At 46.4% G+C, this 16921-nt stretch overlaps 1 protein-coding gene across 6 annotated transcripts in view; it reads left to right on the top strand.

Moving 5' to 3' along the window:
- LRRC56 (leucine rich repeat containing 56) overlaps window positions 1-10674 on the top strand; it is a 61053-nt gene extending 50379 nt beyond the window's left edge. For all 6 annotated transcript variants that reach the window (XM_066187794.1, XM_066187793.1, XM_066187791.1 and 3 more), the window contains 7 exons: window positions 427-604; window positions 2703-2906; window positions 4259-4323; window positions 5413-5543; window positions 6233-6396; window positions 8728-9088; window positions 9817-10674. In XM_066187794.1, coding sequence (XP_066043891.1) covers window positions 427-604; window positions 2703-2906; window positions 4259-4323; window positions 5413-5543; window positions 6233-6396; window positions 8728-9088; window positions 9817-10009 — 1296 coding nt within the window. In that variant the 3' untranslated portion in view covers window positions 10010-10674. The remainder of the gene's footprint in view (window positions 1-426; window positions 605-2702; window positions 2907-4258; window positions 4324-5412; window positions 5544-6232; window positions 6397-8727; window positions 9089-9816) is intronic.
- Window positions 10675-16921: the final 6247 nt, after the last annotated feature.

Raw genomic sequence — 16921 nt, 5'->3', positions numbered from 1 at the left:
CAGTCCATGGAAGTGCTCTTTCTTTCTCCATCAGCAGGTATAGCAACACTCATTACATGTTTTCAAGTCTTTCTATCACCCGAGTATTGTTGCAAACACCAGACAATCACAAAAGGAGGGAGACAGATTGGCTGAATGCTGTGGGTGCCCGGGCTTTCCGTGGGTATCAGTGGCCTTTTATGCTTTTGCACATTATACATAATATAACGAAGACAAATGGCAAAGTCATCAGTGGGTAAACAACAAAGGAGGCTTTGGGTGAAGGCCGTGTCTTTGCGGTCCTCAGGACATTTTCATGATCAATTCAAGTAGAAATTATGTGAGAAACATTTCTAATTTTATGGCAGTCATACGAATTGAACAGTACTGTGCTACTGGAAGTCCACAGACTGTTAAATAAACTGACTACTTTCTCAATTTCTCCAGGACCCAGACTATAATTACAGAGCAGAAGTAAAAAAACTCATTCCCCACTTGAAGTATTTGGACAGAATACCAACAAGCCAGACTGCTCTCCTTCCTTCCAAGAAGATTCATGAGGATTCTCTAATCGTCAAGGAATCCATCAAGGAAGGTGGTTTAGCCAAAGACATTTCATGGTTAGGTATGAAAGGTTTCCTGTTGGGGTTCATTTTTCAAGTTATGATGTGTAAAAAAAAAGAAAGATGAAGAGCAAGCCCACCTCTTTAAAGCCATTCTTTACTCATAGTGAAGGGACAAAGAATGTTGTCTTCTTCACCTGGGAAGTAAGAAAGCTGTAATTCAGCAGATAACAGTGCAGATTTAAATGGAAGTTGTCCTAAGATGGGCATCAAGAGCAAAAAATGCAGACGGCTTCTAGAGCATCAAGTAAATACAGCAGTAGCTGGGAGTCTGTACTTAGGGCTCATTCTGCATGATGGGAAGAAGCAAAGCTTGGAAAGGAATGTTTCAACAACAGCTGTTCACAGCTCTTTCCGTGGTAACAGTCAATCCCATGTAGCATGGATGTAGTAGGATTTCCTATTCCAGTTTAATAATGGGAAAGGCAATCTGGTTACCACCCTTCAGTGGTAGCAGCATCCCAGGAAGATTGCATGGTCTTGTAAGAAATCTGTTCCACTTTCTTTGTTACTATGATTAAATTCTTTACATTCATTAGTAGAGAATAAATAGTTTGAAAATCTGTTGTCCCCTTGCCTGCAGCCTTGATAATAGTTCAGATGTCCATGCTTTTACATGTCATGCTACATGCACTTCACCACATACTATTAAATATTGCAAAGTATTTCCTATAACTGCTCATGTTGCTTCCCATTAGTGTGGGCAATGCAGTTGGCTTCCCAGCCCCCTCCCCAGGTTGTGGTTTGCCTGCCAACTGTACTCCATTAAAAATTTAGTTTCTTTTGGAATAAGTACATACATTTGTCATTTATTGAATCCCTATGGGTCCAAATCATTAGTTGTAATAGTAGTCATGGTAGGGAAAAAATCCATTAAAATCTGATCCCTCAGTGATCGTGCTTTGGCAGCATCACCTGAGCTTCAGAAAACTAGTTAACAAAGTTTGCTGACAGAAGCAATAGGGGCAGAGCACAAAATTATGAATTCATGTCATTTCCTGGTGTAGCCACTTATGTTCTTGCTAGCAGCTGTAAACCAGTAAGTTCATACAGTCAGGTTCAGACATCCCAGTACTTTTTTCTTTCCAGAAGCAACGTTGATTTGGGTACTTTTCACATGGTGTGTATCTCATGGGTTCATATTAACAGCTGTGCCCAAGATATATTAAAGGTCTCCAACACTCAACTGTTAAGGAGATGGCCATATTATCACGGTGCTGATGCCTCACTTTGGAGCTGGGAGATGCTCAACACTTTAAAAAGCACATTATTCATCTGGGCACTGAAATGAAATTCTCTCTCCCACGGGTTGTTGGCTGCATAGGCTGCTCTTAGAGCTGTGCTGTGCTCCCAGGACAGCCAGCAGTTGGGCAGGTAAGAGGACAAGACTCTGTCTGCCTTTGCTAATTTTTGCATAATCCTTCCTGTCCTGTAGCATTACAAAAACAGTTTTCACCTTTCTGTGGTAGAGAACTATCTGTCTCTGAGGTGGTACTGGAAAAATCTATCGCTGCCATTCCCTGATTTCTGTAACTCCTGGTACAGTTTCCCATGTTTGACTGCTAGCTCTGGTGAGGTGTCCATCATCATCCAAATTGTGCCAGGGCTTTTAAGCAATGTATTTTAAGACTGGGGTCTAGGCTGTGCCTGTGGCAAGTCTGGAATGGTTCCTCTGTGGGCAGATGGACAGCAAATGAGGGGCAGTTTACCCTTATCCTGGGCATGCAGGCAGGGAAAGTAGCAGAGCCCTGGATGTGTCCAGGCTCACCTGTGGGACAGTCCAAGGTGGGTGGTGAGCGCAGAGCAGCTCCTGACCCGTAACTCCAGCAGTCTGTCTCTGGTGCGCAGGAGCAGAAGGGTGGGAAGGGATATCAGTTTAGCTAGGGATCCCCAGATTCTGCTATGACTGTGCAGCACTGGAAGACCTCTGTCTCTGTGCTGGACTCATTCCAGCATGTTTCTTGTAGCTGCAGTTACATATTTTTCTGTCCCCTCTAGCTCCAGGTGTGCAGCAGCAGTCACCGTATTGGCAAGCTACAGTGATGGTGTGGTTTGAAGCCTTGCACAACTGTGCTTACACTAATGAAATCTCTCTTATAGATCAGTATCTTGGGGAAGTAGCAAAGCAGTCTGGATGCAGCCCAAAATCCCCAGCAACTTCCAGACCTGGAAATGCACAGTGCTCTGCTAATGTAGGAACGTGTACTGATGCCAGCCTCTTGTCCGGTAGCTGCCCTCTTCCAGATCCCACTGTTTTTCCTGATAAGCTGTTCACAGAAGATGACTCCAGTGATTTGACACATGGTAATGTATGTTTTTTTAATCCTCTTCTTTCCCACACCTCCACCTCCTTCTGAATGTTATTACTGATGAAAACCTGGGTGCTTTGAATACCACCCACCCATGCCACTGCTAATCAGGTTCAGCATATGTTGTCTTCCATTAGACTCACCCGCTCTAGTGTAGGCTTTCCTTTATTTCCCCCTGCAGCAGAAGGTGCGAGTCACCTGGGCTGCCCACTCCTCAGCCCCCTGCCCCCATGCACCGTGTGCTGCTGTCCCTTTTCACAGCCCCATACTGCAGTGCTGCTCCTCTGCTGGCACTGCCTTTCAGACCTCATCCCAGCTGTCCTGCTTGAGTAACATCAGGCTCATCCTGTTCAGCCGTGGGAACGTGGTCCAGGGGAGTCCTCTAGAGAGGTGTGGTGGTGCACGTTCACTCCCCACTGGATCATGTGCTCAGACTGTGTGTACTGCAGCCTCATACTGCAGCAGCATCACTGCTGTCAGTTAGCTCTTTGTTTTGGGTTTCCAGAGGTTGGTCCCTCAGCAAGAGGAGTCAGTTCCTTGACTTCCCATCCTGATCCACAGGCTAGCCCAAAACACAGGGCTCCCATTTCCCTTCTTGCCCATGTCACTTGGAAATACCACCCATCCTTCCCTGACTCCTGGAAACACCTTGACGGTGTAACCCCACCAGCCCACAGACTGCAGATTAGATAGGGAGGTGGCATTTGTTTCCAGGCTGTTTTGGGAGCTGCTTTTTTCAGATGCCAGTCTCTCCCCAGTTCCCTGCCTATAGGTAGGACTCAGGATGATGGATTAGATGAAGCAATGCAGAGTCAACAGCTGAGTGCACATTTGGAAATGTACGTGGAAACCAAGTACAGCTTGTCAGGGAATGAGACCATAATTTTACACGCACTTTTAGGCAGCTAACACAACTGATAGAGACAGTTTCACCCAATGTTCGCTGCTTCTTCTGTTTCTTCTGACCCTTTGCTGCCTTATGTTGTTAACCTCCTTTTGATCCAGCTGAAAAATAACCCAGCAGAACGAACAAAAAAGACCCCCAAAAATCTTTTTTTTTTTTAATCTGAATTTGTTCCATGATCTGACTGACCATGTGTCCACACAGATATTTGCACCAGCACAACTAAGGAGGCCGAGCAGGAGCAGAAGAAGACAGATTCTGGTGGAAGCAGAGAAAACTGCCTCTTAGCAGCAGTGTCAGGCCATGCCAGCTGATACTGTGAACTCACACCATTAAATATTACAACTTCCTGTCTGTGGCAAATTGTATTGACTGACTTCAACAACAGCACTATTTGTTACATGCTGGAGTAAAACATGTTCTTTTTTTCCTGTTTTTCTTAGGATTCCGTCAAGTTATATGTGGGAACCCTGCCAAGGCCCTCCATGTGAGGAGGCAAAAGCTCGGTGTATGTTTTTCTTGTATACTTCTTATTCCTGCATGGTGACCCCCATAACTCCTGGGATAAACTGAACTCCCACTGTGGCTTGTAGCAGCTCACGCTCTTCTGTAGCCCAAGAACCCCAACATCTGAGGAGGGCAGAGGGTCTCCTGCCATGATGTTGCGTGTGCCCATGCGTTAGCAGCAGTGGACCATCAGCTGCAGGGGAACACGTGAAAATCACTTACCAGCTGCTAGGGCAGACTTCCTATCGTCCTGCAACGGGCAAAGTACAAGGCACGATTGCAAAATTGATGGTATTTCTACAACAGCTATTAAGAAAAATACTTTTTTCAGCAGTGTTTCTTTGATGTTGGTGTAAACAGTCAGCATGGTAATACTGCAAGGTCATTCCTATTACCTAAACAAACACAAAGTTTGCTCCTCTTGGCAGTGGGGTGGTACCTCTGCCCTGCAGGTCAGTCTGCTCATTTCAGCAGTAATTAATTGAGAGGATACCCATGTGTGTAAAGGGGAGCAGCCTGGCTTGTCATGGTCAGCTTTTGTGGGCCCTGAGGTTCAACACAGCACAGCTGAACATGAGTAGATTTAAACAGGCTGGGCTAAATCAGGGAGATGCACAGGACACAGACCTAATGCTGACAACAGATGTTAAAGAACTACAGGGAAAAAATATGTAGCACCGTTGTCTTTCTGCTGCCACTGCCTCAGCATAGGAAGCTTTTCTGAAGCAAATATGAACATCTTAGTGAATTACTGTGTGCTAAAAACTGGGATGTGGAATCGAACTGTGGTCATATACTGGGTGGTACAGTTTCTGTGGTATTAGTCTTAATATGCTTATTGGTATAGGTACTATAGGTTTATATCCAGTGAAATATAGATCAACAATTTTGCAACTGCTACCCTGGGTTCCTCTGGCTGTAACAATACATGACTGGGGAGCAGGACTTCTTAAAACTGAGGAGTTAGAAAATTATGAGGGATGATCTAAAAACTCAAAAACAACAGTGGGCTTTGATGCATTCTAAAATCTAGAAACGGAGCTGGGAAGAGTTCCCAGGGATATCTAGATAACATCTGCCGTTTCCACAGCCACCTGCTGTGAGCCCTTTGAAACCGTCTGGTCTGACGACAGAAAACCTTTGTGGCTCTGGAGGAGGAAGAGATCTGCACCAGGAAAAGGTGTCCCCTGACCTGGGAGCATGGACGGAGCTGCACAAGGGGTGAGACCGCCGGGGAAATCTTGCCGTGCATTAAACTCTGCATTCATTTTCTGCTGCAAAAATAAAATCAGCGCTTTGGCCACCTGGTGGCGGATTCGAGGGTAGTCTCAGCCTCCTGCCTTCTTGTGCCTGGAGCATCTGCGGGATGGCATGGAGGAAAAATCTTCTTCCTCCTCTCTGGGGCACGGGCAGGATGGGCTCGTTTCCTTAGCAAGAGCAAGGAAATGACTTTTCATGACTGGTGAGCCATTCTTGGCCCTGACAGTGTCTACCTTCAGACAATAAAAGAGCTGAAAGGGGATGAGCTTTTCTGCAAGCAGCACATTGGCCTGAGCAAACAAGAGGCTGAAAGACAAATACCACTTTGCTGAGATCTCACGGATCTCACAGACAGGTAATTGTTATTTTGGAAGTAAAAGTGGTTTTATTTCTCTGAGCTTACCTCACTGGGTAGTAAAATCTGCCCCACTTCACCTGATTAAGATGCTTGAGATAATCAGACACAGGCATCTTAGATGGCTGATCCAATTAAAATGATTTTTCATACCTCCTGAAAGGTGTAAAGTAACAGTGGGTAACTAAATCCACTGCCTGGGTGTTTGCCTGAGTGGCCATGCCAAGCTGCACTTGACCAGCTGCATAAACACACTCAAAAGCTAATTAAAGGTGTGATATTTGATGTTGTCCAGGTGCCTGCAAACAGGTCAGCAAGAACAAACCAGCCAAGCTCTGAAGGTGAATGAGGGTAAAGACTGGAGCCTGACTGACGGCTCAGAAGATGAGTTGGGAGAGGCCTGTAATGAAGACCTCATGGAAAGGATTTCACTTGACCCTCATTCTCACTCCTCCTCAGGTACTGGACCTAAACCCCTGGGGAAGGGTTGGCATTGGGCAGTAACACATGCTGTTTGTAGATGGGTGCATTGGTAACCCCAGTGTTTTATGAGATCTGGTGTCTGTACTCTAGAGCAGCAATTGGAAAATGTCATTGCAGAGCCAGGCCCTAAGCAATCCATTCCAGTTTTTAAGCAGGACATTGTGGCCAGCTGTGTTGACCATCAGTTGATATATTTCATCATTAATATATGGAATTAAGAGGAGCAAAGGTGATCTTACACTAGCTTAGCATCATGTCTAGTAGATGGACATGTCTCTGTCTTTTACCTTGTGTCATTAATTTATGACAGAGCCAGGTGAGTCTAAAATACTGTCATTCCTACTGAGCTGTATTTGAACTCAGCTGGCACTGATGTAAATAATGACTGAGCTAGTGATTAAGGTTAACTGAGCAACTGGGAATTCTGGAAAGATATGAAACCAAAAGGATGTATTCAATAAAAGGTTTAAAAATGGAACATGCTCTTCTACTCAGGAATAAAGCCAAAGGCTTCTCTGAAATGGCATTTACATGAATGAAAGCAGAATTCCCACTCTTCACTACTTGTTGAATATTGTCTTTAAGAGTATTAAAAACATTAATAATGGTTATTCCAAACACATATCAAATAGAGTACCATACATAATTACCATTTCAATGGTTTTTTTCTATTGTTAATAAAAAACCCTCTTTTTTTCTCCATAAGTAAAAGCATGTGAGTTTTCGTTTTACATTTCTTTCAAGGGCAAAAATGGATCTATTAAAATTTAGAAAAAGAAAGTATATTTTGAAAAAAAAAATGGAAATGTCATTAAATTCTTCAAAGCCTCTGTGTGTATTAACGGTACTAGAAACAGTATCTCCCTAACAAGAATAAAAGCTGTTTGGAAAAATCTAAAAGAGTGGCCAATTGTCCAGTGACCACAGAAGTCTTAGATTATAATCTCATGGTGTCTTTAGATTCAATCTGATCTTTTACAGATTTTTTATGATTTCTTTTCATTGAGTATGATGGTCTCATCATCTTTGTGGATTGAAAAGACAATGTCACAAACATCTCACAGTGTACCTATGTCTCACAGTGTCATGCCCTATAGCACTGTGGGCTAAATCTGCTAGATGATGATGGAGTGGTTTGAAATCTAGAATTGTCTAAGGTGGCAGGGGGGGCTGACCAGGATCCTAATCACACACAGAAATGTGTCCAATCCAGTGTGAGTTTCTCACAGAAGAACTTGTTGCTGGAAGAAATCCTTCTGACCAGAAAAGGACAAGTCATCTGAGCAAAGCCACTCATAAAAATGTTTGCAGCATCAGATCCATATAAACTGCATTTTTTGGAAGGCGTTGAATGTTATTTCAAGCTCTTGAGTCAGACATACCAGTCTCTCAGAGCGGCTATACTTAAAAACAAATAGGAAGTTTAGACATTTAAAAAGCATATAGTATGATACAAAGCGTTCCATGAAAACTTTTTATCAGCTTTACCTAGGCAGTAAAATACATCCCCGTCAATTGGGAACCACAGAGATGAACTTTCTGGGCCTGAGTTTTGGTGGCACATTCTTTAGATTATGTTCCTGCCCTGGACCCTGTACATCAGGCACTTAGGTACAGTTGGTTCTTTTAATAGACAAGAGCAATTGGATCTCTGCTATTTATAGAATGGTTGGTTCTTTCAATAGGCAAGAGCAATCAGATCCCTGCTATATTTAGAATGGTTCTAAGCATGTGTGCATGCTGGCTATATTTATAAGTCAGCAACAAGTTTTTTTCTCTGTGTGTGTTGCATATATTACACGGAGAGAATTACATGGCTGAAACACGAACAGCTAGAAAGTAGCCCTGCATGCAATGCAGTATTTTCCCCAGCAGTCAGGCACTTTTTGTGAGATTCCATAATCTCTGCATCTGATTTTGGAAGTGGATCCACTCATCTGTGATTATTCCTGTGCCTTGCACTTCAGATCACTGGAAGGAGTCCTAAGGTATTTAGAACAAGTCAGTGCAAACACTGGCAGGGAATGATGCAGGTGGGATTCTGCCTGAGAACAGGAGAGCAGGTGAACTCCTGTGTTCCCTGTGAGCTCTGCCTGTGAGCTGTTCCAGGCTTGGCACCTCACCAGCAGTGCTGGCAGGGAGGCTGCCAGTGTGCCCAAACCCACTGTCAGAGGAAGCAGTTCAACATGGCCAACATCTGCCCACCCAGCTCCATCACACAGCCTCTCCAAAACCATTCACTCCCTGGGTTAGTCATTTAGCAGGCAGATGAACTGGTAAATCACTGTGCTTTCCACTCTGTTTCAGGTTTGTCACAGGCTCAGGAGGGTGCAGTGTTCTCCGACACAAAACGTTATCTAATTCCATCCCCTCCAAAAAATCCTTCACCTGCCTCTGCAGGGAATGTTGCAGCAAGACCCTGGAAAACAAGGAATAACAGGGGCCTAAAAATACCCAGCCAAGAGGAGGACAGGCAGTGTACACAGCAATGCCGGTCCAAGGCTCATCAAGAGAATTCAGCCCAGCCTCTGGACAAAGAACCTGCTCTCCTGGGCCTGCACAGCATGCTGGCTGCCTCTGGATCCCAAGGGCGGCACCAGCCTGTGGGCTGCACCAGCCACCAAAGGCTCATTCCAGGGCCAGCAGCTCTTGGGTCATCAAGGATCAGGTCTGTGCACTGGAATGCATCTGGGGGAAATGGAAGGGGCTTCACAGCAGGAAAAGGCAGATTTCTCTGTTGTCTCTCAGGTCTGCTGCTTTTTCTGTAAAAAGGATTACTTTTATTTGTACTGACATTTACCTTTGACTGTCTAGAGCTAATGAAACATTTTCCCATGTTCCTTGTAGCTTGAGTATTGTAAATTTTGTACTTTCTTGAATAAGAGTCCAAAATTTTCCTGTGTTCTTACTGCTCCATTCTCATGATCCCCACCCAGAGCCAATGCTGTGTCTGTTGCAAAGATCTTGTGGCACTTGTTCAAAACTCTTCTCCAGTACACTTCAGGAAGGGTTCCTGACATCCCACTTGGGTTTTTTTCTCTGACACAAATCCATGTTAGAATGAGCTCTGGAAAATAAAGTAGGCATTAGAGAAGTGTCACATGCACCAAAACCTGTTTATTTTTGAACCTGTTTGCTGTAAATTTAGCACCACGTTGTTGCTTCTTTGAAGAAATACAACTGAGGACCTGTGACATGACAGCTTGGGTTTGAATTAATGTAGTCACTTTGGAGTCAGCATAGGCAGAGAGCATGTGCCTTGTGTGGGAGGCTCGTGTGCCTGGGGCTTCTCCCAGGCCTGGCAGCTTTTGGTTCAGTTTTCAGAGCTGGTGAGGAGAGTGCAGATATTCAGATCTGGAGTGCAGTCTCACCACAGAGTTTTCCTCTTTTCCTCAGGCCCATCATGGACGAGAGCCCTTCTAAAGAGATCAACCACAAGCACCCAGCTGCCTACTCATCCACAAAAGCCTCACAGAGATTTAGGCCAATGAACTCTGCTTGGCCCCTGACTGCCAGGTCCATTCTGCAGTCACAGCCAGAAAAATTTGCTGCCACAAAAACATCTCAGAACAGAAGTCCTCAGTACTAGAAGATACACAGTTGCCAGTATGTGTTGGAGCCATGCACACAGTGCGGCCATGAAGGATCAGTGCTATCTTGCAGCTTCTTCTGCAAGCTAAACACAGAGCAGTTCAAACAAATAACATGATTTGCCTCAATTCAGCATACAGCTGGTCCAGAAATATTTTAAGAGCAACCACTGATCAACCAATGAGCTAATGAACTTCTTATTACAGAAAAATGTGGTTATTTTTGCAGACTATACGCACTAAAACAGAACAAATCCTATCATACTTCCTCTCATCCTCACCATGCCCAGCTCTGAGTCAGGCAGGAGCACCAAACAGAGCAGAGCATGGAGCCTGCTGTCTGTGGAGTGGGCTGGAGGAGTTGACCTCCCAGCAGCCAGCAATGTCTTTTGCAGTCCTGGATGTTTAACATGTGAGGGCCAAACCAAGGGCTTGAGAGGAAGCGTTGACCCGAGTAGGTTCTAAGGGAGGGGTGCATTGCCTGAGCAAGAGCCCAGGAAGGCTGGGTGGTTTCAGAGTTAATGGCCCCACAGGAGCTCACTATTCACAGGCATTGGAAGTCCTTGTAGGACGCATTGCTGTGGGAGCAAATGCTGAACAAGTGGCTTATCACAATATTAATGTTTGTTTGCTCCATAGCTACTAGGAATGATTTTTCTCACTACCTCTGAATAGACATTGCATTCCAGAATTTCTCTAGCAGAGCTGACTTCTGTCACCAGGTGTCAGAGCATTCTCTGCATGTGCCTTTCACCTCCATCCCATTTCTAGCATTTTCAGATCAAGTAGACTTTCCTATTTATTATAATTTGATAATTTTAAATGATGATGTAGCAAAGCAGGGAAGTAAGGGAATAATCTCTTTCTTTTTCAATAGGGCATTTGCTTCATGTTCAGATAAGATCCAAAACATCTGTTATAGTGACTGCAGTCTGTGAGATGCTGTTCCAAATGACTGTGCCTTAAACTTTATTGATGTTGCAGTCTGAAACCAAGTGTCATCACATTTTTCCAGTTTAAATTGCTATGTTAGATTACATTTTTAAATCACTTTATAAAGCAGTAATTACACGATGAGTTAATGAATTGCTTTATGCCTCATTCCTGCTGGTCATCTTAACTTAGAAAAGCAGAATAATAGACAAAGGCCTAAAACTTCCTTTTGTCATGGTACTCCTTGCACTACTTTATCTTACAAAACAGTCTAGACCTTGAAGCAAGTTTGCCCAGTTTTTGTTGTGTCCTAGCAGAAAACATCTATCAAAATTAATTTAAAACTATGTGGTATGTGGTTTTATGAATACTGTGGATGCAGGCGGGATTTCACCCAGCAACAGTGCCTGGGTCCTTAAATAGGCTCCTAAATTTGGCCAGTGTCACTGAGCATACCATCACACACAAAAAAAAAGCTGGCTTTGTAAAAGAAAGAAGACACTGACAGCAGTGACCCTTTCCTATATCCAGGGTCATACCAGGGGGTGATGGGTAGGACTGTCTTCTCCAGATAGTCAGAGCTTCCTTCTCAATCGACATCTTTCATTTCAGAGGGGTGGAGGGGAAAAAAAGATCAGTGTGTGTAAACTGGGTCTGGACATGCACATCTGCAGAGACAAAACTCTTGGTACAAATCTGGAAAGTCTCTCAAAAGCATCTGTGGTCTCATCCTTACAGCAAACTCCACTTGGCTTTGTATGTGCACAGAGCAGGCAGCTTCTCTGAGCTGTCAGAGAGGATGTGGGGAAATGGTCAGAAAAAAAACAGCTCTGCCCTGGTGTGTGGGAAATCAGTGCTGAGGGCTTCATCAAAACCATTGAACTCAGGGATTCCTGTTGTACCTTCCCATCAGGCACCCCGGTGGTAACTCTCAGGGCTGCAGGCTGTGTGTGACCTTCAGAACAGCCACTCCACCCCTCATTAAGCAGCTCTGTCCCACTGGTGGCCTAACCAAGGCAGTCACATGCTGCATGGTGATGTGGCGTGTTCACAGGGGCAGGAGGAGATGTACAGTGTGTCTCCTGATCACTGCATCAGCTGGTGGTATCACCTCCTCAGGTGCGTGTATCAGTGTATTTCAATTGGGATGGATGTGTGAGAGGCTGGATGCTGCCTGCTCGTGTGTCTGTGGGGATTTAGTGTCCAGAACGGAGTGGCCAGTCTGTCATGAGTGGAACAGCAGAGAGGCTTGCTAAGAGCAAGATTGTGATCACAGCCCAGTCTGATGGGGAAGAAGGGCTGGTAGCCTCCTCTCTTCTCTCTTCCGGTAGTGGGTGCACTTCAGGGTTTCCCAGGGCTGCCATGCTGTTGTCTGCTGCAGTTTCCAGGACAAGGAAAATAAACAGGGCCATTGCTGTCTGGACAGCTATAACAGATCCACAGGGAAAATTATTGCCCTGGTTTAACCTCTGCTTGTTCATCTCCCACCTCTTTCGTCTAGAAAATGGAAAAGCCAGTCAGGTCTTTAATAGGCTAATTAGGAAATGTAAGGCGTGATGGGCTATTTGTGAATTCAGTTCTCTTGGCCCAAAAGGGAAAAAGGGGAGTTTCACTGTGTGGGCTTTTTGTCACTGTTTCCTCTGTTAAAATTACCCTTGAATATGGACAAAGTCCTTTAATGAATGAGCTTATTGCCATCCCTGCCCCTGCAGACTCTTAATATTTGTCTCAGTAGGATCCTTGCTTCCAGCTGGATGTGTCCAGTTTCAGATGTACATTACCAGAGTTCATCCCCTCATTCTTGTAATGGGCCAGGAGCTGCTGATGCCTTTAAGTATCTCACTGCCTTAATGGGATTTGCTGCTGGCTGCCAAATTGATATCTAGTGTGTAAGCTGGAGAGAGGGGCGAGAACTGCTCCCCTCACCTATTAATAAATCAGCTCTGCAGGGAAGAGTTTTCTGCTGTGAGCCTAGTCTAACCAGTACATGCTGTTAAGGGAGGGGGTGGTTAGCTGGGAACAGCTGCCCTGCAGGGAGCTGGACTCAGAACAAAGGGGATTTGGCCCAAAGTGACAATGCTGCAGCATTAGCAGAAGCATGATCTGTCCAGGAGGCCTCTCAGCATCACTTAGCTGGTGTCCCACGAACAGCCCTTCTAGAGTGACTGGTGGTGCCCTGCATACTGAAAGGCTCCACTCAGCAAGAACCTGGGAAAAAAAAAAAAAAAATGGAGAAAGAAGTAGGGAGCTGTGTGCCAGCCGGTTATTTCAGTGACTAAGAATCATCCCTCCCCCTGAAGGGGAGCATGTCTGGGACAGCATCCCACCCTGACAAATGGGCCCTGACAAGAAAAGGTGGCTTCTGCTTAGATTTGGACTGGGTTCTGCACCTCCCAGCTCTGCAGAGCCCAACCCATTGTGGACACCTTAGCATCCCACAGGCCAAAGGGGATGCTCGCCCTGCCCAGTGTCCCCGTGGCAGTTGTGTGCACAGCCCCAGGGCTCATGGCTGTTATGCTTGTTGCCAAGGCCACTGAAGGCCTGGGATTGGTTTGCACTTGGAACGAATCAGTCTTCATTAAAGGATGAATAGAAGATATTTTCTTTGGCTGTCAAGGAGGAGAAAACACAGGAGATGTTCAGGAAGGAAAATGTCATACGTGTTCCCTTCTTCAAATACACACAAATGACAGGCCAACTCAGGATCATTTCCTACATGGTTCCTTGGCTTGTTCAGAGCCTGACAGGTTTGGGCTCCTTGCCATGGGCAGTATCTGCACCCATAGTAGAACACAGGTACTTCTGGGGCATGATGAGTCAGATGGCTCATGCTCCAGTAGTGCCAGTCTCTCCACTGATAAAACAGGGTTTGTGATGGCTTAGATGTCTGCTTGATACCATCCGTTCCCAGGTGAGATGAATCCTGCCCTGCAATGGCTTTTTCATTACACCAGAGAATCCTGGCCATGTTTTTATTGTGTTTTGTTCCTCTAAAATTACCCCAGGAGATACTGGAAATGTCCTGGATGAGACAAAGGATCAGTCTTGGGGAGTGGAGACAGCATGTGAGCACTGGGGCAACATACCTCAGTGCACATGGCTCTTTGAGCCAGTCTGGGAAGCTTTTGGACCTTCCAGAGAGGCACAGGAAGGGCAGGACAGCCACAGGACATCAGGGAGGGCTTGTCCTGGACTGAATTCAAGGTGCCAGAGCAGACCCTGAGCTGGTGGAGAGCTGGCCTGGTACAGGCGAATCTGGGAGGGCGGATCTGCTGTCCCATCCCCAGAAGAGTGGGATGTCTGTCTTCAAAGAGGAGGATTATGGCTGGACTTTTGGAAACATGTTCAGCCATCTGGGAGGTGTCCCAGGTGATGGAGATCCTAAACCTAGAGGTCTCTTGCTGTCACCAGAAATAAAACAACCTTTCAGTGACAGCCTTGATCCAACCTTAGGGGCACTGCAGTAATTTCTAATCTCTGCGCTGCTTTCCTACAACCCAAGGAGAAAATATATGACCTGAAAGGAGGTGGAGCTTTGTCTTAACACAGGCAAAAAGTGCAGGGGCTCGCTCTGACCCATCCCTTAACAAGGCATCCTCTGCACACTGCCATCAGAAACCTCGTGGCTGTGCATCCCCGACTGGGGTTCAGAAGGATTGTGCAAAAAATTAAGGTAGTAATTGAGATAATTTTTTAAGCTGCCAGCAGACAACGGCCTTGCAACAGGATCCTCCTGCATGGCACAGCGTAGAGCAGAAAAAGAAAACGTCGGATTACTGGGTGGAGAGTTGTAGTATCGTTTATAGATATAAAACCTGTGCCTGAGCAACGGAGTGAGTACAACTGCATCCAGGCAGGCGCCGCTCTTGCTGGGTTTGAAGAGCAAGAGGAACGCCCCGGAATGGACGCTAGAGGGAAGAAGAGAGTCTCACAAGTACAACTTTCAAAAGCAAAAAGTCTCGGAAACCAAACTCAAGCAGCTCCAGGGCGTTCAGGAGTCGTTTGGCATTCAGTGCGCTCAACATTTTCTTTTTACCTATCCAGCATCCAGTGTGGTGCCCCAAATGCACTATGCTGGTAATGGCTTGCTGCATCACACACCACTTTGGTGTGTTTGGAAATATTTTCTTAGGAAACCTGCAATGCCCACAAAGTGTAGTGGAGAAGATCCCAGACCCACTTTGGCACTGTAAAGCTGAGGTGCTTTGGGGGCGTTATAAAGCATGTCCATATGATAATGGTGCCTGCAACCTCAGCATGTCTTAAAGATATGATCTTTGTCACAGCCTATAGCTACAAGCTGCAAACAGGCTCAGAACCGTGCCTGACTTGTGTTCCAGCTTCTCCTCCCTTGGTGACCAGAGACCTCTCATTTCTGGAACCCAACAGAGCGGGCAGAGCTTCCTCAGAGACTGTGCTCCCCAGTGCCCCTGGGCAAGTCCCTGCTGCCAGGCCTTCCAGTGGGAAACCAGCCCTCTCCCAGCCCGGCTGTGTGAAAGCTCTCTGCCACTTCTGTTCCCTTAATCCCCACCCTTGTCTCTTCTATCCTTCCCCTGCCCTGCTCCTGGTTCTCATCCAGCTCAGCCACCACCTGCAAGCAATTGCTGGCACCCCGGTGCTTCCCTGGCAGGACCTCTCTGGAGGAGTGGTGTGAGGTAGGCACGGTTTGCATTTGTTACTTTTATTCTTTCCTCTCTGGCTCCATCTGCAGGGATGTTGGCCTTCTTCCTGACGTCAGGATAGCACTGGAAGACCCTGGCAGGTCACGAGGGGCTCGTCCCAAGGCCTCAACATCTGCCACCACCCAGCCCATGTAATTTCTGTCCCAGTCCCTTCCCCATGTGGAAGCTGGCAAAAATCAATGCCCACATTCTTACTGCTGCTTTGTGGGCAGAGTCAGACCCTTCTTCCCCAACAGAGAGCACCAGCCCAGTCCCTTCTCCATCTCCTCTCCATCTCCTTCTCCCTGCTGCAGGCTCCTGTCATCTGCACCATCCACACCCCAGAGGACACTTAGGGCCATGACAGGGACCCGAAGGTGAGTACCACAGCACCTGCTTTCTCCTCTCCAGCCAAAACACATCAGCCCTGGCCGCGCTGCCTGTAGGGACAGTGCTGAGCATGTGCTGCCTCCTGGTTGTGCCCTGGACCCATCAAGGCTGCCCAGACCTGGGCTGTGCTGGGCACGTGCTGACCGAGGGTACAGGCAAACATGGCTGTACCACGTAAAGGACACGCAGAGATGGCAGGTTCAGGGGAGAAAGAAGAGGTGAAACTGCTGTGGGAGGAAGCAGTGGAAGCCTTTGGGAGGTCTGTCCCAGCAGGAAGGCTTTTGGTGAGCAGAGGAGGAAGCACACTCCAGCAGGCAGCACGGGGGAGATGGACACACCGGCAGCTGGGGTCAGGCTGGGAGCACCAGCAGTCCTGTCACAGGAGAGGCTTGTCCTGCTGGATCAGAGATGGAGGCAGTAACCAGGCAGGGGTGATGGATCCCCCTCTGGCCCCTCAGGAGTGGAGGGGTTAGAGCAGATCGTGGTGTGCCCAGACCACCCAAATCACTGCTATGTCTTGCCAGGACAAGCACCTTTCAGGGTCTGGGTAGGGACCTGTCAGAAAAATGCCACACACCAGGAACAACAGTCAGGATCAGGAACAGGTCCTCTTGCCCAGGAGAAGGGGATTTCCTGGGATTAGTCACCAATGCTTCCCTCATCAGAAGCTCAGCCCCAAAAGCTGCTAGGATCCTCCAAGGAATGTTTCCTGCTACCTCCCCAGGTGGGGCTCCATGGTAATAGCAAGGAATTAATAATATTTAGAGGTCTTGTAGGGTCAAAGCAACAAATACTTTTTTTCCCCTGGGTGATTACTAACAAAATTAATTTTTAAATAGGGGAAAAAAACCATCTCATACCCTATATTTCCCCTGATTTCTCCTATCCCTTTTATCTAGCGCCAGTTTTGGTGGTTTTGAAGAAGAA

This window comes from Chamaea fasciata, unplaced genomic scaffold (genome assembly GCF_029207755.1).
Source record: "Chamaea fasciata isolate MVZ Bird 193981 ecotype frontalis unplaced genomic scaffold, bChaFas1.0.hap1 SCAF_7, whole genome shotgun sequence".
Classification (NCBI taxonomy): domain Eukaryota; kingdom Metazoa; phylum Chordata; class Aves; order Passeriformes; family Sylviidae; genus Chamaea; species Chamaea fasciata.
The sequence above is the reverse complement of the archived record's forward strand: the minus strand, read 5'-3'. Positions and strand labels throughout refer to the sequence as shown.